This window comes from Notothenia coriiceps, unplaced genomic scaffold (genome assembly GCF_000735185.1).
Source record: "Notothenia coriiceps isolate Sejong01 unplaced genomic scaffold, NC01 NC01_scaffold00008049, whole genome shotgun sequence".
NCBI lineage: Eukaryota > Metazoa > Chordata > Actinopteri > Perciformes > Nototheniidae > Notothenia > Notothenia coriiceps.
Window position 1 is genome coordinate 394,544 of NW_011340750.1, and position 27,602 is coordinate 422,145.

At 40.4% G+C, this 27,602-nt stretch overlaps 1 protein-coding gene across 1 annotated transcript; it reads right to left on the minus strand.

The window, feature by feature from the left end:
- Positions 1 to 890: 890 nt before the first annotated feature.
- nxph2a (neurexophilin 2a) lies at positions 891 to 21,785 on the minus strand. Its single transcript, XM_010769946.1, has 3 exons — positions 21,394 to 21,785; positions 21,126 to 21,275; positions 891 to 3,693 (listed from the first exon to the last, which is right to left on the minus strand). Exons 2-3 carry the CDS (start codon positions 21,168 to 21,170, stop codon positions 2,947 to 2,949), a joined length of 792 nt encoding a protein of 263 aa, XP_010768248.1. The 5' UTR covers positions 21,171 to 21,275; positions 21,394 to 21,785; the 3' UTR covers positions 891 to 2,946.
- Positions 21,786 to 27,602: the final 5,817 nt, after the last annotated feature.

The following is a 27,602-nucleotide window of genomic DNA, read 5'->3' on the forward strand; positions in this document are numbered from 1 at the left end:
CTTAAAATACAGACACCACCATTCCCACCATAAATAACTGATATTTTGAGACAAAATAATCACTATTTTGTGAAAATATATTTTGAACTCCTGTACCTGTATATAGTTTCCTTTTGTGTCCCTGAGGGTATTTTGACAAAGTTTAGGGTCAGGAAAATGTCAAATCTAGCCATGAAGTACCTGGCATCTGTACCAGGACCAGCCTTCATGAATTTGAGCTTATGCAGTAAGAGTGTACTAAATGCAGCATGTCTTGATGCTGGGTTACTATCAGCTAGCAATTTTTGCCTTTCTAATTAATTTTCTCTTTGTGATTGTTGACTGTCAATCCAGAGATTTAATAAATGCAGCGAAGCTTTACATTTACCTAGGAAGTAACATTTTAGCCTGCTGCAAATGTCTTAGTACATTTTATATTATAAAACACTTCCATTTATTTGTATTGGTGTTAATTATGAGATCAGTGTTTAACATGGGTAATTAGCTAACAAATTGAAAGTAATTTGTTAATTGCGTGCCTAATGATGTCACCACTGAAAAGCATGTTAGCATTCCTATTTAGTTTTCAAGCATTTGGATGTGTGCAGCAGGGAAAGCCTGGCGTGGTTGGATGGCAGTAGGTGCCTCACCCTGATCAGATAAGAGTAATGGAAGCGATGAAAAGACCCCTGTCCCTGATGGCCACAGCAAAATGGATGTGCTCCCTGAGGTGTACCTCTGGTATCATCCACGCCTGTGGACACAGATGTATTGCCCATTAAAAAGCAACACTGAAATGTACCTCTTAAAATGGCGTGTTTATCCTGTTGAGAAGTCCTTGTAGGAATGAAACGAGACAACTGTGAGCACCGACAGACTGGGGCTGAGTAAATGTGACAATATGCTGTGAGCCAAGTTCAAATAAGGTTTTAATGCCATAAAAACCAAAATTGTTCTTTACAATTCCATTTGAACAAAAAATCAACCCCCTATGAAATCAAATATTCCAGAAAATGAACATTTGTACTTACACTATACACACAGCAGTGCTCTTTTTTTTCTTCTATTTTACAGGGTACACGGTTAAAACAAGGTTAAGCAAGCAGGAAATGAAAATACAATCTGCAAGAATTACAGAAAAGGATATCAAAGCAATCTATACCCTACCTATAATCTATGAATGACATCTATCTACATAATATCGCTTAGCAAACACCAAAAATATGAACAGTATACTTATTGATATATTTCTCTTGAAAAATTATAATTAATTGACATTGTTTACTCCATTAGTAAACACCATTATTTTAGTTGCACGTTAATACACAGCATTTGCACAAAGGAGTAGAACTAAAACACCAACATACACCATCTTGGATTTAATTATTTCCTAATCATATCATACTCCTCCTGTAAAATGTGACAGGATAATTTACAGATGATGGGGGGGAAAAGGTGAGATACAGAAAATAAAAGTAACATTGACAGAAATAATTGTCATGTGATTAGTCAGTGGCACATGCCCTAGTCTAAAAACCCTTGATATACGCAATAAACACAATTTTTGACATTTCATGGGTTGGTGGTTTTCAACAGAACCTTTTTCAAAATGGTTTAAGTGATTGCAAATTCAAAGCACATTTCACCATTTACTACAAGACTGGATGTGATCCACTTTTACACAAAAGTCAGTCAACTTAAGCCTGCTGTACAGTTGGGAAATGTATGACATTTTCACATGTAAGTCCCACTTCTCATTAAAATTCCAGACGGATTTTGTACTTTTCGCCTTTTTTTTTTTGGCTTCTCCACTCTTAGTCTTAGGTAAATGAAATTTCCCAGGCTAATTAAAGCCTATTAAAGACAGGTAATGTCAGGGCTGGTGGCAGGACCATGACAAAGTGCTGATAATTGTCTGCCAGACTCACTAAATCCACCTGTCCTGCAATTATCGCCTCTCCCCCTCCTCTCCTGACACATTAATCCACTGCGGGGCTCTCTCGGCAGGCTGATGCCTCAAAGTGCATCCTGCAAACACAGATGTTGGATTTCAGACTAATTTAGCATACACATGCCTTGTGATGGTTGCAGCGGAAAACCGACACATAAGGAGCACAAAAGGCAGCAGCCAGGTTATACACGGATGGGTACCTACATACGAATGAGTAATGATTTACAATTATGTTCTCTGCTTGCTGTTGGGATTAGATTTACTGGATCAATTTATTTTGTCACGGGCACATAATCAATTGACTATTCCAGTCCCTATATAGAAAGACAAGAAATAAAATATAGATTGTGAGGCCATATTTCACAGCTACTTGAGAAAAATTGATCAAGCTAATCTGAATAGACTGCGTGCCTGTGTCCCGTTAACAAGTACAAATGGATATTAGCTCTACTTTCGAAGGCAATGAACACTTCATTTTGTCAAATCAAAACGTAATAATGTTTCAAAGGGGAAATATCTAATTTTATCCTGCGTTGAACTGAAACGTCTTGGTAATTATTAACCTGGTTCAAAGCCTTATCATATTTCATCCCATAATGGTTTCAGTGAGGTGAGGAAATCAATGTTGGCATCAATGCACTGAAGCTGGCTATGCACTTCCAACTGGGAGTCCCTCTTGCCTATGGACTAGCCTTGAAGAAAACATCTGGACAACATGCTAATTACACCAGCGGTTTACGGAGAACATGTGCTGTTGTGATGGGGAGGAGTCACCCAGGGTTGGTAGCTAGCTCTAAATCCCAAGTCAACCCCTAAAACCAAGTCCCTGAACACCTAACTATCTCAAGTTCTATATACAAAAGTTTATTTTTTTAACAATGCATCAAATCCCTCCAGAATGTGCCCCATTATAAGTTCCCACAACGTGTCTCAGGTATTTAGGTGTTTCGGGACAGGGAGCTTAGAGGTTGACGTTGACATAACTTTAAGGTTGATGCCTACTACCAACAGCCAGATCATCCTGTGGAGGAGTAAGGTTGGTCGCTATGGTAGTTGTAGTCAGGGCATACCTTCTGCACCAGTTTATAGTCTACACTGTAAAAGGCTATATAGATGCATATGACTTTGAAGGGTTTGGAGCACAGCCAGGACACGTGGCTCTGCGTCTGCTCCTGATAGCACACCTTGGACGGGTCGAAGCTGCACAGTGCAGTCTTCTTGTTGCGGTCCGTCTTCTCGTACTCGATGCGACAGTTGAACGATTTGGTGTCTTTGGTCTCCAGCGTGGACTGCTGGGCGATCTCGAACTCCACCACCTTGGAAGGCGGCACCAGGCTGACCGACACGTTCCCCAGGCCCGTGGAGTTGTGGCGGAAGTAAACACTAAAAGTGCCATTCCCGTGGTCCACGATCTTCCCCGTGATCAGCAGGTTGAGTTTGACAGTCTTGATGTTGGAGTGGAAGTCCCCCCACCCGAACATCTTTTTGAACTTTCCGGTCTTGACGATGGGCCTGCGTTTAGTTCTGGCCTGTGCCCCCTGAGCATCTGTCTGGTTAGATAACCAGTCCCAGAAGTCCTCCATATTCTGTAAATATGTTATTTCCCTCATGTTGCTCTTGAACCCGGGGGAGCCCTTGGCAAACAAGCGCAGGGGGTTGAGGATCCGTGGACTGGCACCCGTGGGAGAGATCTTCTGTTCGGTGTCAATGTCAGCCCACTCGATGAGCTCTGTGGCTCCTCCGTTCTTTTTCCTGCATGTGACCTGCAGATAAAACAAGAAAAGGTAGACCACATAAGTCTTTTAAATAAAATGTATTTGTAATGCTAGTGCACAGTCCATAATGCACTTAATGTCTATAGTTTGAAAAGAACAAAAAATGCCTTTCACACAACAGGCATATCAGAAATATCCAAGTAAATTCAACTCTGATTGACAACTGATTGCAGTGTAAAAATGCCACGGTAGCAGTTCAGCACAAAGGAGAAAGAAAACAGCACTTCAGCACTAAAGATGGAGAGCAAAAAAAATGGCTCCTGCTCCATGATGGAGCCACCCAGTTGTCACACATGTTAAGATTTACTTTAGGAAACGCTGAACCACAGCAAAGGTACCCATGGGAAACATTTTGTTTGGTAAACGTAAGCTTTGCAACTTCTTCAAACAGACGCTTGCACTTCAATCAGACTGCAGCAGGAGTGCTCAGTCTTTGAGAAAAATAAATGAAATAAACATCTCAGCAGGGCCACTTCTTTTACACAAATAATGCATTAGGGAAACAAGTTTGTACTTTCAATAAAACTTAAGGAAAAATAAATTGCTAAAATTGCCAGTTGTAATTCACTCATCTTTAAATTTGGTTTCCTATGTCAAGAGTCCATAATGTAGACCCTGGGCTACCAGATCAGGAACATTAAAAGGGAATAAACAGCATTCAAGTTCTTTACAAAATACTTGTTAACAGCTTTATCAATGCTAAAAACTCCGCAAAAAAAACGCAACTAATCATTTTTTGTTTTACAAATATACAGAATATTTTCAACATATTCCAGATACGTTACAAGGTAAAGGTGTAAAGAGTGCTATGTTCTTCTTGATTTTAATGTAAATTCTGGAAAGTATGTATATTGCAAAGAATGAATGATTGTTCTAAAGATGAACACATCTGCATACCTTTTGCTATTCAACTGAAACTAAACAAAGCTAAACTAAGCTGAACTAAGCTAAGCTAACCTGCTAGTGTTATTTTAATGTTACGTTAACATGGAAACTTATCAACTAACTCTTAGAGAAAAAAACAAATAAAGAATATTTCCCACACCGTCAAACCATTTATTAAAACTCATATTAGAGCGTCATGGATGTGTAACTTGCTATGTTTAAACCACAAGTTAACTGAGTCACGCCACTCTCTACAATGAGCTTCGCTTGTCTTACTTTTGAGTTTTGTAACCTATGACAGCAATAAAAAACACAACTATTTGCTATTCAAGCTTCTGGAATGGCTGAAACACTGCCAAGTCTTAAACTCTCTTAAACGTCAGTAAGACAATCCCTTGTTCATTTGATGTTAAGGAAGCTTTGGTGTGTGTGGAGGCTGAGGATGCTGGCAGGCCTGTGCAGTACACAGTTGGCATTCCTTCACAGTACCCAGGATGAAAGAGAAAGGGGCTGAGGTTGGTCAAGGGAGTTTGGATTAAGACAGAAAGGCACATTTGTGACTATGACCCTAAGTTATATGTTGGACAGTTCCACTAGTTTATCAAACCTGAACTAAAAACTATTCATAGATTTTAGCAGCACCAAAGATGGTGACATATCAAGAAACATCATTTTGGATGCAGCAATGAACTTCAGCTATAGGCTCCTACATTTACATAAATCTTGTAATATTTAGAGCGACTTGTCAGATTCCGTGACAATGAAAATCCCCCGGACTTAACATGTGAGCAGGTCTTACATCTGTCGGGCTATTCTAAGATAAATGCAAAAGAACTTTGGCTCCCAACAATAAAACAAGCTTCCACAGTAGCATTGCAAAGTGTGTGCTAAGTGCTAATCCAGACGCAGCAATGAACTGTGATCCCTCCTTGTGCCTCAAAGCCTTTTTAGCTTCAGGAGCCATTCCTGGTCCACTTCAGATAAAGCTTTAATAATTCATGGCAATAAGCTTAGCTAGTTTTATTAGTAATTAGTAGTCCCAGCTTTCCCCGGGCCCGGTTGTAGGGATCACTGAGAGAAGCAGATGTTGAAAGCAAGCGGCTGTTTGAGTTCTCACTGAGCTGCACTTGCAGACTAATTATAATTTCGCTGTGAGCCTAACTGAGGCACGTGTGTACAAAGCTAACAAACTAGGTCTTCCTGCTACGATTTGTTTTGTCACATTCCTATAAATCTCCCTAGTCGGCTGGTAAAAGGTCTTATAATTAGAGCTTTTTCTCTACTTGGCTGCTTAAATCCCACACCGTAGTAACACAGGACGTAATGGCTCGGCTATCTGGGTATGTAATGTGAAATCAATGCGTCTCCCACGGACAGTGAGCCTGACCCATCCATCAGCCCTCACCAAGCTTAATTAAGACAGTTGCTCCCTGTAAACATGGATGAATGAGGCACCACTGTAATAATGTCCCTCTGCGTGGCTCATCACATTCACCGTCATTTAATCAACCAATTCCAGTGGCACTATTCCCTCACGGATACTGCCACTTAGTAATACCTCTTGTGAGTTCAGCCGTTAATTTGATTTGACTCTTACAACACCACAATAACAGGCGATGCCGGAAAAAACATTTAAATCGGTGGGACTGCGGGCTCCCAACAGGACCATTTCCTCAATGCTGCGAGCAAAGAGGACGTAGCACCCGTCTTCCCACCAGCCCCAGCCGTTATATCCGTTAAACATTGGGTGTCATGCTGCGCAGCTTAAGGGGTGAAACCAAATGTTGTCGTTCAGTGTAAATCTCAGGTGAGTTTTGTATTGGGTGATTATAATGGAAATGAGAGAGGAGTTTAAGTATGATGAGCGACTGGGGAAATTGCTGTGACAACAAGGGGATCAGCATAGGGATATCTAATACTTATATGCCCCGAGAGAGATGAAGCACGGGGAGCTTGAAAGCTCGCACTGACACACTGGCTTTGGTTTCCTTCTCCCTCGCTGTCTCTGTGCACCAACACACACTTCGTTAATTTAGGCGGAAGTGGTGTCTCCTTAAAACACACTAAAGGAATATGAGTTTTTGTATAACGCAACGCTGTGGAGAGAAAAAAAGACTGGCAAGGTCTGATGAAGGAGAATCAACAAAAGCTTAATTAAGATTTCTTAATCGCTGCTGCCGGGCTAGAGGCGTTTCGGGGCGACTTGAAACAAGACATTATTATGATAATAACTGCAGACTTATGGAGCTGAAAACACCAGACCTCATTTCAACAAGGCAGTGGATATCTGTCTGTGGTTTAGCTTCTTCCTTGCCTACAAGAACATCCATAACAAATACAGAGAGGTGCATTAACCTTCCACTCACAAGCAAAGATATTACAGCCATACAAGAGCAGTCAAAGGAGTATGTGGCTTATAAAAGAGAAGGGATACAGCTGAAAACAAAAAGTGGATTTTCTACACTTTACTGTTAGTTAATGTTCAAATAATAATAATCAATTGACATGACTGTGCCACTGGTAAGTTGTGCTGACTGCTGTTGTTAATTAGTTTTGCAAAAGCTATGGGATTTTAAGGATTGTTCACACATTTTACACCATAATTTCAGATACAGAATTGTCTGAAAGTAAATTCAATTCATTATAAAACGAAGTCCTTGGGAAAGCTGACATCATTATTTTATGATAGGCAGATGTTTAAAAGTTTATGAAAGAATAAAATGCAAATTCTATTGAGTTTGGGAAGGTTAGACCTAAAAGTCTAGCTGTCACTGACAGGCTTTCACTCATTAAATCAGTATAAAATCCACATTATTTACATCTGCAGCCTTTTATCTTAGGTTACAGGCCATTATTGTGCAAAAACATCTTCAAACTGGATCAACTTGTCATATTCTTTTAACACTGTGTCAAAAGCACATTCACAGCTCAGCAAAACTTTCTGTCCATGCATTAATAACATGGAATTTACTTTCAAATATTGTTAACTTTGAAGTATTTTACAAACTGCCCTGAGTATGTTGATTTACATTCATGTTCTGTATCTTTTGTGTTCTAAATACCTTCCTGGCTGAATAAAACATGCACAAAGATCTTTAGAGAATCCTAAGAGAATTATCAAGTCTCTCTCCTCACGCTACATGCATCGTATATTTGATTTCCTGTTATGTCTATCAATACCAGAAGTATTAGTGGAACTAAGATACTGACAGCGGTCTGAGCAGCAGCGAGCCACACGCAGACTCAGGATGAATCAGACTCCTCATTCATCTGTAATGAGCATTATGGAGCTGGCTGCCCGCTTGTCCCGTGGGAAGACATATCTTTTAGAGGCCTGACATAAAGGTAATTGCCACAGTGACCAGAACTAGCCTCTAGAAAGTTATTAAGAAGCCAGTGACATCTGGCTTGTGGATCATCTGAAGAGATGCCATTAAAATGCGTTTTCAGCGAGCAGCCGGCGACGTTGTGCACGGCCGCGGTGGTTTCTGGGCCGCGGGCAAGGCTACAGTGATGTGTCGATGGAATCTCTGCTAAACCTGGCATAGTTGACACGTGGCCCTGACTCATGATCTGTGATTTTTATCTTTTTTCTGTTCTGCGTGTTATCCTCTGCCATCCTCTGCCATCCTCATAAACCTCATATCGGTCGGCTAAAATAATTTTTCCAGGGTTGAGTTTTTTCCAGCACATAAGGTCGTGATATGCGTCGGGGGAAAATTGGTTTCAGGCATCTTCCTCACAATAAACAAAATGGGCAATTAACCTGCTCATCAGTGCAAGCAGAGCTATTCCAATGATGCACTCCACTGTTCTTCATGGATTTATCTGTGCAAATTGACCTCACTTTGGTGGTGCAATTCATTTCTCTGCTAATTTTCTGTGTCTGAAGCTTCATTAACTTGATGCGCTTCCACGCAGTAAAAATCTGGGCACCCCGTGGAAATTACACCGGCTCCCCCACTGCCTAACGGTAACACTTCCTCAGCATTACTGCAGCACAACACCTGCCATATTAGAGCCGCTCGACCGCTATACTGCTAGCATTAGATGGCGAATTGAATGCAGCCTCTTGCTCCCAAGCATCCAACATGACAAGCGGCTCCGCTCACTCACTCACGATAAAACCATTCTCAACCCTGCAATCCCCTGCCCTGCGTCCTTCCCCAGCCATCTTCCTCCTGATGTTACAGGGCATATCATTTGTAATGATTCACACCCAGAGCCGGTTCCAGCAGAGAAGGCCCTGGAGGCGCTTAGGCAGCCCGGAGTCTACACGCCGCTGAAGAATAGATTGGTGCTCTGATCGCTGGAACAGCCTCACGCTCCAGAGCCATCACTTTTAATCAGAGGCCGTCCAGGGAAACACATGGCAGGTGCTTCAGCGCTGTGGTGGATCGCAACAGCAAATCCACACCGGGGGCACCTTACCAATCACAGCAGGCTATGGTTAGTGTGTGTGTAGCATATCTACTCTCCTCCTGTATAATCCTTGAGGCCATTACCACCTGACCTCTGTGAGACTGAGGCAGACCTCAGACTCTAATATCTTAACACTTCTGCTTAAGATGTTATTGATCCTATATTGAACTTGTGGTGGAATTCATAATCTGCACGTCATTTGGGGTGAATATTAAGAGCAGCCAAGTTAAGGTGACATACAATACATTGTAGATAAGACACTTTTTTTCTACCAGACACTTTTTCTCTCATGATACTATGGACAGTTTTGCACTACTCTATATATCTGTACTGTTTAAATATTTTGTAAAATTTTCTATTCATCCGTTTAGCAGTCTTGTCCGCTGGACCTGTGATAGTTATTTTTTCTATACTGTAGTTTCTGTCTATTTTTATTTATACCTCTGAATGTGTGTATATGTGTGTCTATGTATGTGTGGAAATATATACATTGTAGTGCCGAGAGACGGGAGTCGGAGGCGGGGTATCGAAGGTACAAGCTAGACTTTTATTTAACATCAGGACAACATGTAAAACAGCTTTCAGCCCGGGAAGAACAGACCGGGGGAAACCAGGGTCCGGTCAACTCACTATGTCCGTGCGGAACAATACCCCAACCCATAGTTCCGTGGGTGAATAATGTCAATCACCACACAAGCCCCCCCAGAATTCACCCATAGTCAAAACCCTCGCGCCTGGGAGGAAGTACCGCCCGACCCCGGCGCGTACGGACCACAGGGGCCGAGGAGGGCGGGGCCGCAGGCGAGGGCAGGGGCAGGGGCGCCANTCTATACTGTAGTTTCTGTCTATTTTTATTTATACCTCTGAATGTGTGTATATGTGTGTCTATGTATGTGTGGAAATATATACATACGCATTTAAACCCGCCTTTAGAGTGGGTTTAAATACGTGAATGTATGTATATACTCATATGTATATATTTCTTTTGATATATTTTGTATTCTCTGGGATGATGAGAAACAGAAATTTGATCCCCCAGTCTGTGTCACGACCTCGACACAGACTGGAGAACCCAAATGCACGACCCAGAGGCAAAGTCTTGAATGTAACAGATACATATTTTTTATTTCAAAGAACAAAAATCCCTCTTAACAGAGTAGGTAACAGAGTAGGTACTAGAATAACAAAAAGCGCGCACAAGGAGGAAAAAACAAAGCGTAACAAAAAAAGGAACTTAAGATGAACTTAAATCTACAAAAATAGCAAAATAACACAACCTGACTTGACTGGACTCGATCCTCTATTTGCTGAGGCCTGGCATGACCATTCGTGGCAAACAAACAAGACGAACTGACACAGGACAGGGGAAGACAGGACTATTTAAACATGATGTGAGGGGCAGTCAGGGGCGGGGCAGACGCTGACGATGGCGGGAAAACATACAAAGGGAGGAAGTAACAGGGCCTAGAATGAGAGAGGTAAGTACAAAAATAAAACAGGAAAGGGAAAACGAGACGTGACATAAATAGACAGACATGACATGACGTGAAATAACATGAAAACCTGACTTGACATAAATACCTGACTAGACTTGGAATGACAGACAAAAGACATAAACATAACTAACAATTTGACAAGACACAACAGTCTGTATTACACAAATAGAGGAATCGACAATAAAGTTGACTTTGACTTGAAATGGATATTTAGAGACTTTATTTTTTACAATTTCTTGAAATTATTTCTTACTGCTTCTTCAATACTTTTATGTCCACTTTCTTTTTTATAATGCTGGTACTTTTTTTACACAGATGCATACTTATTTTACTTTATTAACAAGTGCTTGCATTATTATTTATTCATCTACACTTTTTGTTTTTGTCTTTTATGCTCTTTTGAACTTTGACTGTACATTTCCCCACTGTGGAAATAATAACGTTTTTCTGTATTCAGATTTAATGCAATTGTGACGCATCCTGTCAACACCTCTGTGCGTTGACAGCAGACCAGCTTCTCGTTTTGAACAAGTGTTGATGGTGTGAGGACAGGGAATGGCAAGCTCAAAGGGAAATGATGCTGATGTTTTCACTAATATCATCACAGCATCATCAACACTTGGTTATCTATACAGCACATCCGCTCCACCTCTTACTGTTAACAGATGTGCTGAGAAAAACCAAACTGAATTGTTGTCATGAAAGGTATAATATAACGAGTGTGCTAGCGCTGTCGAGACGCTCAGGTAGAGAGATGAGGAAGCACGCGTTGTCAAAGTGAGTGACATTGAAAACAAACTGTTATTCAAATTGCACACTGATGAATAATAATTGTGCCAATTTGGTATCTCTTTCACATTTCATTTAATCCAAATACACTTCATTCCACATAAAACATGCAGTATGTTTCTCCTTTAAGAATGCACCTGACTAGTTCCATTACTTATTTTAAACATTTCCAAATGGATCATGTAACATGTTTGTCTTATGATGAATGGCGCAGAACATCTGTCTCTCTAATGCCATAGACCAGGGGTTTTCAAAGTGTGGGTAGGTGAGCCTCCCCTCAGAGAACATAAGAACAGCTGCGCCCCCCCTCCCAATTATTATTGCTGTTATTATTATTATTATTATTATTATTGTTGTTGTTGCTATAATGCAGGGGTATTCAATTGCATTTCAAAGAGGTCCAGTAAGAGAAAATGTAATTAAATGCTCTGTTTTCGCTGTCTACCTTCCGCCATTTGAAATTACTCCGACTGTTTCTCTCCTCTTGTCTCGTCTCTCTGTGTGTGTTTGAATCTATCGTGCTGACTGCACCGATTTGATTGGCTGAGCAGCGTCACCTCCTTAAAACATTAAACAATAACTTTTTTAAACCTTTTTATTTGTATGTTTTAAACATATTGTATAAAACTCCCCCACTACTTGGACTATTCCTTGCACCCCTCTAGAATAAGCCCGAATGGTCTCAACCATATTGCATCAGTAACCTGCACTTGTTATTATAACAAGATCGCAAGGACGCTGGTAGCGATCGGAACATTGAGTGTTGTTCAGTTTGTGTGTTGTGGAACATGCGTGTCCGTGCATGAAAAATATACCACACACCCAATTACAATTGCATGTTCAATTCACTACCCTGGAAGTTAATACAGTTGTTAAAGTTGGAACAGCCTGTGGACAGCCGTTCTTCCTTGCATGTCAGTCGCCTACACCTTCTTACAGAGGACAGGCACATCTAGCTGCAGCACGACCCGTATATTTCCGCACGCCGTGTTCTCACGACATATATTTTTTAACATTTTCAACATGGTGGATAAATCCTTATGCTCCCGGCACACACTGAACGTCAACTTTGCCTCCTTATTACACTCACCCCTACTTTAGTGGGAACAATGAGTCTGCGTCTTTGATGCACACAGGAATAAACGCAGATCATCCTCTGGCTGCAGCCTTGACCGGTACTTGCTTTTGATCAAAGTCAATGCGGAAAACCTGCACTCACACTGGTAGGTGGAGGGGAAGGGAATGAGCACTTTTACAGCCTTTTTGGCGAGGTGGGGGAACCCACTGTCCACAGACAGCCACAAGTGGGAAAGTGTCACTTTACTCGTCTTTTTCTCGTTCTTTTGTGTCTCACACTGCGCCTCCCCTGAAGCTCTCTGGCGCCCCCCAGGGGAGGCGCGCCTCACACTTTGAAAACCGCTGCGATAGACAAAAGCATAAACGTAGCCTAATACTCGGTAATATGTGCAATGATCAAATTATGTGTAATGCAAGCCTAAAGATGAATAATACGGAGCCCCCTAGGGGACATGGAGAAGAAAAAAAAATGTATTTAAAAAAAAAAAAAGTTTTACGAGACATCCCAAAACCTTTGCGAGATCTCGCAATACTTTTGCGAGATCTCGCAAAGGGTTTTTATTTTAGCTCAATGTACTTCCTGGTCAGTCCGGCTGCTACGGCAACAAAGAAACCACAAAAATGGAGCGGTTCATCGATTTCAGTGCTTGGCAATAGGCACGGGCTTCACATAAGTGAAAGACACCTCAAAAGAACACTCAGAGCCAGGGGACATGCGTTATTGACGGATTTGAATTTCGCGGATCAATAACTCATGAACATAACGTTGTAAAAATGCAAACAACATGACTTTACAATCATAGCAAGGTAGACAATGAGCTACAGTCGTTTTTATCAGAACAGTTCGATACGCGCCGTAATCCGAGCTAAACATCAAGAATTGGTCACTATCTGCATCTTGAGGAGGGAGAGGAGTGCTTAGGGACCGTCTACAAACTGCAACGGGGTTTTGCGAGATCTCGCAAAACATTTTTCTTTTTTCAAATAATTTTTTTTTTCTTCTCCATGTCCCCTAGGGGGCTCCGTAGAATAAGGTGGCAGAGGAAAATAATAAAAATAGTTAGTGTAAATGTAAATCAAAGTAGAATTTTACAGCGATTACCAATGTTTGAATTTTTTGCCAGATGATGATTTTTATGTTTTGAGAACCACCTCATAAAGCATTCACCTTGCAGAGGTGTCCTTGAGCCAGGCACAGTATCTCTATCAGCTCCACAGCTGTTGATCTGACGCTGTCCATGACCTCTGACCTCTCTTGTAGAGAAGTAAAAATGCTTTAAAAGCCTTGATAATTATACAATAAATTGTTGTTATAAATATCCAGATGACTCCAATGAGGATTCTCTGTCCTTGTTTTAATTTCTGACATAAATACAACAAAGCAACGTGTGCTCGTAAAGTTATAACGCATGTGAACCCCACATTAATCTGTTTTTAGGAGCCACACATGTTGTGGCAACAGCATCTGACTGCTCATGTCACTCTGAGCTGCTCACATCCTATGATTAGCATAAATTACAGCACGTAACATAACCCTCCTGTGGCTAGCATAAATCCTCCGATGTGAGTTATTAGTCATGTTTATAGTGTCACAATCGTCTCTCTTCCTCTCCTCCCAGCAGCTGACACTGACTGAAACCAGGCCTCACTTCACCTTTTCCTTCATTGGTGGAATTATATTGGTTGTGGTGTGTACTTGAATCGTTGTAGTGAAGCATTTATATCATTAAAGAGTATTTCTCTACGAGAAATAGTAAACTAAACTGCACACAGTTACCTCTCCTGCAGTTTGGACACTGGCAAGAAACATTTGTAGAAACATGTTTCCTAATAAACAGGACAAATTCTAAAAATGATTTAGCTCCATCCTCGTATATTCTCAAGAGTGTTAGCATTGCCTTTTATAGCATTCCTACTGAAAAGTATATCAACTTAGTGGCCTGTTCTTTTATACATGCAACAAATCAGTTAAAGTCACCTTCACAGCTTCATGTCAATGTCTTCTACGGCCTCATCATCTTCCATTTTGTAGAATTTGCAACTGAAATCTGGCATACACAACGTTTTGACACAAATTGCCGTAATGCAGAGCAAGTTGGAGTCAAAATGCTATCTTGCATGGAAGCCGGGACATCCAACCACAACACAAAGGCTTGAAGAAAGGCAGGGTCAATAACACACAGCATCCAGACTCGTGTTACTGCTTCACTATAAAAACCAGATTGCTCAATTTCAGGCAGCAGGAAGTGAAAGCAGCTCTTTATAGTGTAGTTGATTTTAAACCCTTGGGATGTGTCATATTTGTGTTCCAAATACAAAGTAGCAGCCTTTTCCCTATTTTCCCTTCTTTATATGGACTGAAATATGTTTTAAATTGGTCTTAACTTGACCATTCAAATGCTCCCAAAGTGTTCCCCCACTTTCATTATAAAGATGGAAAGACTTGGAAAGAGCCCACGGAAAAGCTGGAACGGTCCACTCGTGTCAATACTGGAAAGTGACGGCAATATTTTACGATTTACAGCCAGAGAGGGAAGTGGTGGATTAAGTAAAGGTAGCAATATTCCACAAAGACTAATCATTCTGCATTCAGCATTAAACTACCAGCAACATTTACACATTTATTTTCTATAGCAGAATGGACCCTGCTGTTATATGATTGCGTATTATATTGTTGGGTTTAGATTACTGATGCATTAAGATCTAGGCAATACTGAACATTTGTTTTAATCCATCTGTTTAAGATAGATCATTCAATGGGGAGTTTAATTTGGATTTGGATTTAATAAACTTGCTTGTATTAAAAAATGTTCTCAGATTTTGGTCAAAATAATAAGATATGCCCTTAAACTGGACTACAAATATGTAAGTAAAGTACAAAAGCTTAAAAATGTCACTTACTGAAGAAAGAAGTACAGAACCAGAATTATTGTCCTAAAGCTGTTTGCAACCATAACCAGTCATCTCCATGGCTGCAGAAGTCCATGTTGCAATATACACGACTATTTATTTACAAGTGACTTAATCATTTTTAAAGAGAATCGTTATAATTCTATGAACATTAAATATGGATTCAATGCTTTCTCTGCATTATAATGGATTAAAAAAATATGAGTTGCTCGGCTGCAATTGAGAATCACTTATTGTCACCTACATGGGTAGCAAAGCCGGGCTGGCAAAAGTGTGATGGTCGGTGTGGAACATTCTTAAATGCAGGGATAATGTCAGGTGTTCAGAGTGTTAGCAAAGAGAAGAAGGAGAGCGACGGGCCTTCAGGTAATCTGGATACTTGTGTTATCTCTGCACCTGCCACATGTGACAGCAGCAAAGCCCTGAACACTTCACTTTTAGGCAGGCGTTACCTTTCAACACATCATCAGTTTCATAATCCCCTTACATGGTCAAAGCATCAACTCCATGTGCTGTAGCTCCTGACACCTGCAGCACACACCATATGTCTGATAGCAGGGATTCGGGAGGATAATACCACAAAGTATGTTGGACTCAGGGTAATTATTATTCTCTTGACCAGTTTTTGACACCTACTACTTTGTACAACAAAGAGGAACATGCTTGTAAAACTCCTCAGCTAATACTTTAGTGTATTCTGACATGAACACTTCAAGGTTCCACTATTAATCTCTCCGCTTTCATCCCAGGAAGACGTAATCATCATTTCTTTGCACGTTTTTTCCTCACTGAGCTTTTCGTGTGTGACAACTTCAATTTTTTTTGTTTCTTCTTCTCTTCAAATCCATGCTGCGAATAATACGGGGTGTTTTATTCAAAAATGTTTTCACTTGATTTGCTCAAACGTACGTCCACTAAATTTGACAGAGCAAATGTTTCTGTTCTCAAAGCAGATTGCGCCTCGGCTGATTTCACAGAAACGGCTCCCTTTGAAGAAGAAACGGGAGTGGGGAAGACGTTTGCTTTCCTTTCTCTCAGAGTAGCTCTGAAGATAGGTACTTCACAAGAAATATACAAAGACAGAGGGGGGGCTGACAGTGCTTTGTTAGGGCTGGAAATGACAAGCTGAAAAGGAAAGGCCTCATAGCCCAGAGGCAAAGGAAAGAAATGCAAAAGTGAGAATAATCAGAAAGGAGATTTATTCTACTTATTCCAGAACTGTCGCACCTTGCCTTTAACAGGAAAGCGACGCCGTTTTAATTAACGAGGTCAATCACTTTCCCCAGCTCTGACATGCAGTGAGATTGCCTTCAAAGTACCAAACAAGGTGGCAATTAAGAACTTTACATGTCAGAGTGCTGGGGAACTGGCAGCAACTTTGCTTCTAGAGAAAACGCAGCTGATCCTGAGTCAAACACAAATGTAGAACTTACAGCTGTAAAACTGTTGCAGCTTTTGATTTACGACAAGAAGAAAAGTGACACCCAGATTCCTCATCGCCAGACATGAAACAGTCAAAACCCCTGCTGTATGTGAAGTGATCTCCGCCCTTTGTTGTTGTTGCAGCACAGCAGTGGATACAGCGCGGTTGTGCTTCAGAGATAGCTGGATGTTTCTGAGCCTGCAGAGCGGTAATGACAATGCTTTAAGGTAGCGGAGCCTCCAGCTCTCACGCTGCCTCGGGCTGCACATCGGCCATAAAAATTCATAGCTGTGGACCAAGATCAGGAAACTCAAAATCATATTAAACATAATGATTCCTGCACCGCAGTGGGGGCGAGTTGCTGTTAAAGAGCCGCTCAGAACTTCACTTCATCATATCATGAGAGCAGCTCATGGGGGGAGGGGGGGGAGTAATCACACTGCTCATAATTGTTTGAGTTAAGTCTTTAATGGTCCATCCAGCAGCCAGATTATGGTTATCGTCAATGCAAAAGGGCAATTGCGTCACACCTTTCAATCATTTGGGACTTTCTTTCTTGTCATTTCGGGACCTTTATCAAGGATTTATTGCCAGTACACACAAAACTATGATTGATGATTGGAAAAGGAATAGGTTGCGGGGGCTCAATACATGCAGTCAATACAACCTGTAGTGCCTGCGAGACACATTTGAGGGATTTACCACGCACAAATGGCAACCTTTCCTTTAGAGGTCCGAGACAACATGCAGGCCGAGGACTGCAAATGCCACAGACAGTATTGTTTATGAGGGATTATCTAGTCAAGCCTTCTGGCCAGAAAGATTGTGACCCCAATATGAGCACAGATACACATCAGCACCATAAAAGCTCTCAAAATGATTCCTGGAAGGCAGCACATGCATACAAGCCCTCCTTCACTCCGTCAATCCATGTTTAATCACTTCCACAGAAATGTCTGTCGGCCCGCCTGACATTTTTCTCGCACATTTCTTCCTCTCTACCTACCCAATTTCTCTGGTGGGTTTTTGAAGACTTAAGTTTTTTCTTTTTTTCTTTTTGCTCTCTTTCTTACAAGGCAAATCCTGGGAGAGGTTGATGTGAAGACCAGGCAGAGCAGGGATGTGAAGAATATAAACACATTTTTTATTGTCCAGAGGGAAAAGGGAGAGGAGGGGGTGCAGGGGGTTGGGCGACGGGGTCTGTAAAAGAGACGAGGACCTTATCACAGCCCAGCAGCTCTGTAATTCGCCGCCATGATAAAGTGGCAGCACGGAAAACCTTACAAGGCTGGCACAATCCAAAGACGGATTAGGTTTTTCTGACATAAGCTTCCTGAAAAACTAATCAATCAGCCCATGCAGTATTATCAGAAGCGTGAGATTAAAGAGCTGCTCCTAATCCCCCCACTGTACATTTTATTACTCTTCCCAGTGTTAGTTGCCTTTAAATATACAATAAATAAATAATAAAAGCCAACCTAATTGAGCGTGGGGAAGGGGGAAAAGGGTTAAAGAGCCCTTAGAGAGGGAATGTATGTAGAATTTGTGTTTTGTTATGAAGACAGGGATAAAACTGTTGTCCTTGCCGGAGCTTTTCCGACTTTGAATAGAGCCCCACTGTCTCACCAGCACTGCAGAGAAAAAACACAAGCGGGGGGGAAAAAACTAAAACAAGGCAGATTCTTCAAAATATATTATTGGCCAAAACCAAACCCCTTCTTCTTCTAATGGTTTTCCACTTTCATTGATTGGTGAACAGATAAATAATCAAGCAGCTACTTGTTAATAAATGAAGAAATAACTGTGGAAATGAGGGCTAAATCCTTTGGGAAATGACTTGTAATCCCTTAAATCAGTGCACATCAAAGTTGCAACGATTGAACTACGAGCAAGCAGCGGATCCAGAGGACGAGACATGTTCAGCTTACGAGGAACCAGCTAAGCTTTGTCTCTTTGATGTGTCACACCCTTCTAACAGGATGCTGGCCACGGCCCCCTCTCAGTGCGACCCTGGGCGGCGTTCACTGAAACGTAGGGGGGGAATATGCATTTGACACTGCAGATTCTTCCTGGCACGGGCCACATGGACGCTTTGCATAACATTACCAAAGAGCTCCAACCACGGCAATAAGATACAAAGGCGTAATAGACTTTGTCAACGTCTCCTCGTTCTTAATCCGGAGCAACAAAAAAAGGTTCCCTGCATGCAATCTGCAGGGCAGAGGAAGAAGGCAGGGAGCAGGGCTCTCAAGTATGTTTTTATCTTCGTCTACATTGTTCTGCTGTCATTGCACACAGGATAACTGCAGCAGATGTCATGGGGAAGAATGGATTCTCCCAGGATGGCTTTGACCCTCTTATTTGTCCCTGGGGTACGGCACAGATGCTAAGGCTGGGGTTACATTTTCACCATTTGATTCATGTTCTGGATGTTTTTCTGTATGTAGAGACCAGAGGGAAAAACAATTGTTGTGTGAAGGGTTCTTGCTTTGGATGTTGCAGCCACGAATATGCAACAGACTGTGAAGCCTCTAGTTAGAACAATACAAATCCTTCAGTTTCAGTTGTCTGAGGTGCACCATGGGATGCCTTGGCTTGAAATCTAGCCATGAAACTTTGCCAAATGTCCCAAATCCTTACAGGAAACTATCCTATAAAGCAAATGCTAAGAAGGTTTAGCAGGTAAGGAAGTTTGGTGCATATTTAATGCATTTATCCCGGTATGTTCTACTCTCTTTGAAGGTGTGGGAATATTGATAACGGCCAATTTGTCCCCAGTCAGACAGTGGTGGGTCTTCTGGGAGGGGAGCTGCTGAGGCATATGAAGAGAACCTCTCCAGGGAGGCAGCCTGTCTCCCTCTCTGGAGGCAGAGCTCCCAAAAGGCATATGGCTGATTACAACAGCACTCTGGCGCTGCATCGGCACAGTTCAGGGCTATCTTTAAAGAAGCCCTCTTTGACGATAGCAAAGATGTGAAGAACGCCTTCAATCAAATGTCATTTTCTGCTCAGGTCTGATCACGGCAAGAGTCCGTGGAGCAAAGGATGATCATGATAAAGCCTACACACTTTATTCAGCTGCCTTTAGGATAAGACCGTCATATTTCCCTAAGGCTTTTGATCCTTTTGGAGAGTTTATTCCTGCAATAATAACAGAATTAGACGACAGAAAGAGTCTGTGAAGGAGCTTAAAGGCAATCAATCTTTGGTAAACACTAATAAGGTCGCACAAATTCATAGGGACTTTTGATTAGATCACATTGTAGAATACCTAAAGGAGGAACAGCGCAGGCTTTGAAAACATGTGGGTTCTCCCATTTTTACTTAAATTCTAGGTTGTCATTTTATTATTGTTTGTATTCTGGCATCAATTTTAGTATGGCTCAAGACATTTCACGGGTGTCCAGGGTTCAACACAGAGGTCGAACTTTGTTCAAGCCTGAAGGCAAAATAAATGAAAATGATTTGCCAACCACAAACATTTATGCAATAAAGCTCCATAAATGAATTGGCAGTTGGTTTTGTTGAGCCATAAGCCAAATAACAGAGGTGAACGAATAACATAATAAATATACAACTCTCAATGGTAAAAAAATAAAAACTCTGTGAGCAGACATGTTAATAAATGTTATTTCATTTTCAGTGAAAAGTGAATTGATTTTAAAACTATATACCTCCACGTCTCAATTAAGAATACTGCAGAATGATGACACTAAGCTAAAATTAACCTGCAATGTGAATGTTTTTTTACAAATATGTTTTCTATATTTAAATGTTGCCTAAGTAAAAATTCCCACTAAGCCAAAGTTCATTCAGATGCTATTAGGCAAATTAACTGCTTATGGTATAACAGTATGAAAAAGTCTTGAAAATGAAATAAATAAATTTGAATCCAGTATTTCAGAAACTCATTTGTGTTTCTGAAATATTTGTAATATTTGCTACAGAAACTATTATATCCTTTTAATTGTAGAGAGGTAATGAATATGTTATTAAAATATTGTTTTAGGTAAATGTATTCAATAAATTCATCCAACACAAAACAAGCCTATGAATGAGGAGTTCATGTCAGACAACATATTTTCTGCTGATGGCAGAATGACCGAACATTTGACGTCAGGAATTTATTGAAATGTAATTTGGCCATATGGTGATTAATAAATATTACATTGCATGAGCTATGTAAAGCACATCTACAGTTACTTACAATTAAAACAAAAATATACACCGCATACATGGAAATATGTCTACATATATATAAACCTGAGAGTGAGACGAACAAATAGCCTACCTATAGCAGCTTTATAAAATAATGATTACAAAATCTGCACAAAGCTAATTATTGTCTCTTTATAACCTTCTTAGTCACAGACGTCTACAAACTCTGTGTATTGTCATTCAGCAATCTCAAAGCTCACCTGGTGCAGGAGGAACAGAAACAGGAATGTTTGCAGAGCTCTCATCTTCGGTGACTTCTCGACTTATTCAAAATGAGCGGCGTTTAAATCCTCACTGGGAGATTTGGAGAGGGGCAGACGCACATGCCGTTGTAGCATTGCTGTGATCACCTGCGAGAAAAGTGACAAAAATGCACGACGTGAATTCACTTATAACCCAAATATTAAAATGTGGGATGACCTCAAACATTGTTGAATCTTATCTTTAAGATAAAAAAGTTTTCCTTACCGTTTTTTCCTGAAATGCAATACCTCACTTAATTGTGTAAGGCGGTTGCAATCATCCTTGTTCAATATTGCCTGGAAAGAGTCTTAAAATCCTCTAAAACGTCTCCGTCTGTTAAGATGTTCAGTGAGTTTCGCTTTAGCAGCTGGGACACTTGGATTTCTCTGCAAACAACGACTCCTCTAAGTTGCGAATTGAGCCCAAACCGAAATAAACCGAGGACTATGTTTCCTCCTACTCCCGAGTAATGTTAATACATTGACGTGGTGCGCGGTAAAGTAAAGCCAAGTGAGACCCGATCCGGGTGTCAGGACTGCAGTCAGTCCGGCAGCCGTGCGCTCTCTTCAGCTCGACTTGATTTCAGTGCGCAAAATCCTGCGCTGCGCGTCTGGAGACTCCAAGGTCGGCGCGCATCCGTGCAGAGAGTCAGACCAAAGACCTACCTCTGAAGTCTCACTCCCTCCGTCTGTGAGACAAGTAAGAGGCTTGATGTCACTGTTATCAGCTTTTGTTCAGTACGCATCCCCATTTTTTTAACCCTTTAAACGTGTAATCTCGCTTTAGAAATTAATCGTTTTCACTGTGTCATAGTGGTTTAGTGATGAGTTACTAGATCAGAGTAAACGTTACCATGATTGCCTTGCACACTGTGAGATGTTTCTTATGATCTACTATGCTTACACAACTTTTTTCTTTCGCTACACATTAATGAATTCAAGGGCTGTTTCAATCATGGCACTAAAAAACACGATGGTGAGCGATCTTTATACATTTGAGAACTGGCTGACACAGCACTTCTGACCACACAGTGCCGACTGCAAAAGGTCAAATTGTGCTGATGGCTGTTCAAACCAGGCAATCACATTTTCTACCGTGGACGAGACTGAGTGTAGGGATTAATGTGACTCTGGCACCATCATGTGGTTGCAGCCAAACACCTCATTTTACAAAGAGGACCTCAAATTACAAATTGTTTGCAGTAGGCTTGTAATTAACTATTGTTATCATCCGTCACACCGGCTCCAATCGTTTTTCTTGATTAATAGTTTGGTCTATAAAATGTCATAACATGGTGAATATGGAGAACAATGTCCAGTTTTTCAAAGATCAAGGTTATAAGTTGTGTTGTGAGTGCACGATTAAAGGAAGTACATTTAATGTGAAATAAAACAGATACTACAAATAAGTATCTATATGAAAGCAGTATTTTCAATTATTAAAATAGTTGGCGACTTTGTTTATTTCAATCGACTTGTCCTTGCAGATGAAGTGTACAGATAAACTTGTTAATGAGGTAATATTTAAACCTCTATAGGTAACATCCTGCACCACAAATCTATTTTATATAATCGGCTGCTTGTACTCAATATAAACCCTCTTCATGTTTAAACGTTAGTGGCTGTGTGACAAAAGTCCAGTGATTGAAGACTTGCGTTACTGAGGCACTGCAGGCTAAATATAAACGTGAGACAATGAAACACAAGAAGAGCCGTTCAGAACAAAATGTTGCTGATTGCAGCACTGAGGCAGTATCAATTCAGTGTGAAGGGATCTCCTTACTATTTATTATTTATTTTCTACTAAATGCCACAATAGACCTTTGATTTCATGCAGTGCCTGCCACCCTTTCTGTCGGAGTAGTAGATTAACTAAAACATCATCAACATTTCAAGTCTTTAATTTAAATTGCACATATTTCAACGTTTCAGTACCAACTCAACATTAAAGGGGCCCTATTGCTTCCTGTATCCTGTATGTTCCTATAATGGTCTGCACATTTCCCCCCCCAAAGATCCCTCCAGAGGGAGTTTCGAAATAATTTCGAGTCGCCTCTCCCATGTCTATTATCTAAGGTTTGTCATGCTATCTTTCTGTCCCATTCATTAGTTTTATGACAGTCCAATAAGTATACATAATGAGGACAATAAATACATTAAATATTCATTGTAATAAAGACACTGGGTCATTTTGTAGCCTGGATTCTTTATATAAAATGTAATCTAGTGAAACCTGTTACTTACAGTATTTACCATAAAATTACATTTGGCAGTGGGATCTTAAATTGGTAATTTATAAATAATAAAGTTATATAAAGTCAGAGTGGATCATTTCTGTAGAATGACCATTGTGCCGATTAGTTATGTTCCAATCCAGAAACCAGCACCTTGTTTGAGTAATCGCGGTGGAAGAAAGAAGGAGTGCACACAGCTTTCTGTGTACACAGTCCTACTTTTCAATTTGTTTTTACAAAGCACAAAAATAAAGGCAAAGCCATCTCTGACCTGCAAACACTATAGTCTTACACATTGGCATGAATATGACGCGTGTAAATACCTTTCACACAAAGGTCGGAGCATGCATGATTATAACTGTCACCGGGTGGAATAGAACTGACCTCTGACCACAGATATCAGCCTGTCATTATTTTTCATGAACTGGATTTCACCTCTGTAATGATGAATGTGTGGTAACTTGATAGGATTATGTAACTGATTCATTCTCACAATGGTTGTCACGCTAAGCCTTTGCACACAGATGTGTCCCTGTTTTATAGGATTGGTCAAGCTTAAAGTGATATTAACATAGAGCTACTGTAGCTAGTTAGCAGCAAGCTAGTTGGTGGAGAGTTGGTGCTTACAGTTTTACTGAAATGAAACAGTTTTACACAGGAATTTCCCTTGTATTTATGATGAATAACCATGTGAATAGCACATCAATCTACTGTTTTAAAGGCTTTGGCACCACCATCTGGTTGTACAGTAGAATCACCTCGTGATTCGAAGCTACATTAAAGCTACATTTGCACAACAATTTCTTTCAGTACATCTTCAAAGTCAGATGTTGTGTTTGTTTGGATATTTAATTAAATGAAATTGTGAATGACAAATTGTGACAAATTGCTCAAAATATGGAAATAACTGGAAAAAAAGACAAATTCCTAAAAACTGTTTTCCTTGATCTGCAATTAATGTTTTTATTTGGCTGTGCAACCAGAGTTAAAATATGTATATCTTCTTATTTTTCAAAGTGCCACATTTCAATATATTGTCAGCACATTTGTCACGATTGCTCCTTTTCTAGCCCGATTTTTTGCCACATTTTAAGCTTTTATGTTCTAATTTCCTTTATGATGAGCTTTGTTCAAGAACATCCTATCTATGACTTTTTTGTTGTTGGGAGCTGACAAGTTACTAGATTGCATTATAAATGACTGGAATTCTGGTTTTCAATATGTTTTTTTAATTTAATGGAAAGAAATTCTTAAACTATAATGAGCGATGCACTATTGTAACCTTCCATTTAAGAATGGACATAAACCTGTACATACAAAATGCTTGTAAGTTTTCACTGAGCGAATGCAGGAATATAAAAAACTTCTCTAAAACTGAACACACTGATCTTGGAATCATTACCAGAGCACGCAATAACGCCCTCCTGTTATCAGCTGCAGAGTCAGAAGAACAAAGCTGCAGGGTTGGCCATACTGGTGAGGTCGTGCAGGGACATAAACACCTCATACACACAGGTGGCCAGAGAGTTTACAGATGTAATGTAACTCTTCAACATGTTTGTGTCAGGAAAGTAGCCTCTTTCATATTGTATAGAACATGTGTTTTCCCATGCAAGACAAGTTACTCCTGTTGTTGCTTTGTTGAAACAGAACTTAGTAAAGATGAAAACTGGAATCCAGACATGTTGTGAGCATCCACCATTTGCAACATTTATGAAACACTCTCAACATTCCTGTCAAAAAAGTGTTGGAGCTAAAGCTAATAAATGTTCTGCTTGAAATGGCCCTAGCCTGGCAGGAAGATGCAGAGATGATTATTCTGCTGGGAGAAAAGATAGATCCTCTCTGCACTTTTCCTCGGCAGACATACTCAGAAATGAAGGAATTTGGTGGGTGGTTGGTGTTGGAACAACAACTCTAACCCTAAACCAGACAGAAATGGAGGCACCACTAAAGGCCAGGAAGCATGCACTCAGCTTGATATACCAGCATATCATGTTCGTGAAACCAATTGCTCAAGAGTTTTTAATTAACAATTAAAGATTATGGAGCAATTTACAACATGTCAAGATAATTTAACAGCTTTGCCTTAGGAGTTCATTTTGTAAAGTTAAGTGAGTTGAAAAACGAGTTTCTTCTGCCACCACATGGCCAACAAAGTCTGATACTAGAGGTAAATAATGATATAGGACATAAATATATATTTTTTCCATCCATTGTGGGAGAAAATAAAACAAAACCTTCCACAATAATCATCAGTCTATTTCGTCATTTTCTATCAGTCAAACAAAAACACATTAGTGGCTCCTCCTGACCAGAGGATGTGTTACTATCAGTGAGTGCACACAAAACTACCACAATACATGTACCTCAACGGGCCGTCAGAACAAAAATGTAAATAATATTAAGTTGTGTCGGCCCAAAAGGCACTTCGGCCCACCGGGAAAGTGCCCGGTGTGCCAGATGGCCAGTCCAGCCCTGGTTACAATTGCTGATGATATGAATGTGCAGCAAACATGATTGTACAGGTTTAGTCGTAGTTCATTAATCAAACTACAGAGATAACAACTTATCTCACAGAGTTCAGGTCTGCACAGAAGGTGCCAAAACCTGAGCGACAGGAGAGAATACAGGTCAGGGGTTGAGTGTGCTTCTACAGGTTGTGAAACCAGCTCCCTCCCTCAGACTCCTCATGTCCTCTCACACAGTTTGTAAATTGTGCAACAGTCTCATTTTCTCCTCCAATGAGAATGCTCTGGGTTGTCTCATTTGTGGTCTTTCTTTAAAAGTTGCCAATAGAAACTGGGCGCTTGGTTCCTGGACAAAAGCCTGGTTTAGGCCGGTGATGTGTGGCCGTGAATATTAATGAGCCTGTTTTAGTGTTCAAGCATCTGGTTGTCGGCGTTTGGTTTCAGAAAGTTACATAAATTGCTCGACCATTGGAAATGACTTCAAATTATACTTACACTGAACAAGTTACATTTGAATTGTAGCTCCAAATTATTCCAAAGTAAAGCATTTAAACAACGAGAACAGTTACATTTCTTAAACTGAGTGTAATAATGCTTACTGTATCATCATTTTCTAAAATGCTAGTTTTACAAAGAATAGACTAGCTTTTCAGATTAATCTATCTTGGGAAAGAACATTATAAAACATTATCAGCGTGATATAGACTCCTATGGCACTACTTCTATTATATTTGATTGTATTTACTTGCACTATCTTACCTGTTTTATTGTGTTGAACTGTTGCAGGAGCCTGTGACCTAAGATTTTCATCGACATAACTACACTGTAGCTATGTACGAATGACAATGTAAGCCTTGAATCTTGAAAATAGCAATTTCAAAAGCAGCACAAAAGAATGTGTTTTTTATTTAGCCGGATATTTTTGGATGTATCCTAAGGGTTAGTGTTTTATAAAAGGCGGTCATTCAACTAAAACTAAAAAAGCATGCGTGTTGCCCTGATACACTGGGGCAAAAAAGTATTTAGTCAGCCACCAATTGTGCAAGTTCTCCCACTTAAAAAGATGCGAGAGGCCTGTAATTTTCATCCTAAGTATACCTCAACTATGAGAGACAAAATAAGAAAAAAAAAATCCAGAAAATCACATTGTCTGATTTTTAAAGAATTTATTTGCAAATGATGTTGGAAAATAAGTATTTGGTCACCTACAAACAAACAAGATTTCTGGCTCTCACAGACCTGTAACTTCTTCTTTAAGAGCCTCCTCTGTCCTCCACTTGTTAACTGTATTAATGGCACCTGTTTGAACTCGTTATCAGTATAAAAGACACCTGTCCACAACCTCAAACAGTCACACTCCAAACTCCACTATGGCCAAGACCAAAGAGCTGTCAAAGGACACCAGAAACACAATTGTAGACCTGCCCCAGGCTGGGAAGACTGAATCTGCAATAGGTAAGCAGCTTGGTGTGAAGAAATCAACTGTGGGAGCAATTATTAGAAAATGGAAAACATACAAGATAATCTCCCTCGATCTGGGGCTCCACGCAAGATCTCGGGGGACCTAGTCAATGACCTGCAGAGAGCTGGGACCAAAGTAACAAAGGCTACCATCAGTAACACACTACGCCGCCAGTGACTCAAATCATGCAGTGAAGTTTGCTAGAGAGCATTTAGATGATCCAGAAGAGGATTGGGAGAATGTCATATGGTCAGATGAAACCAAAATA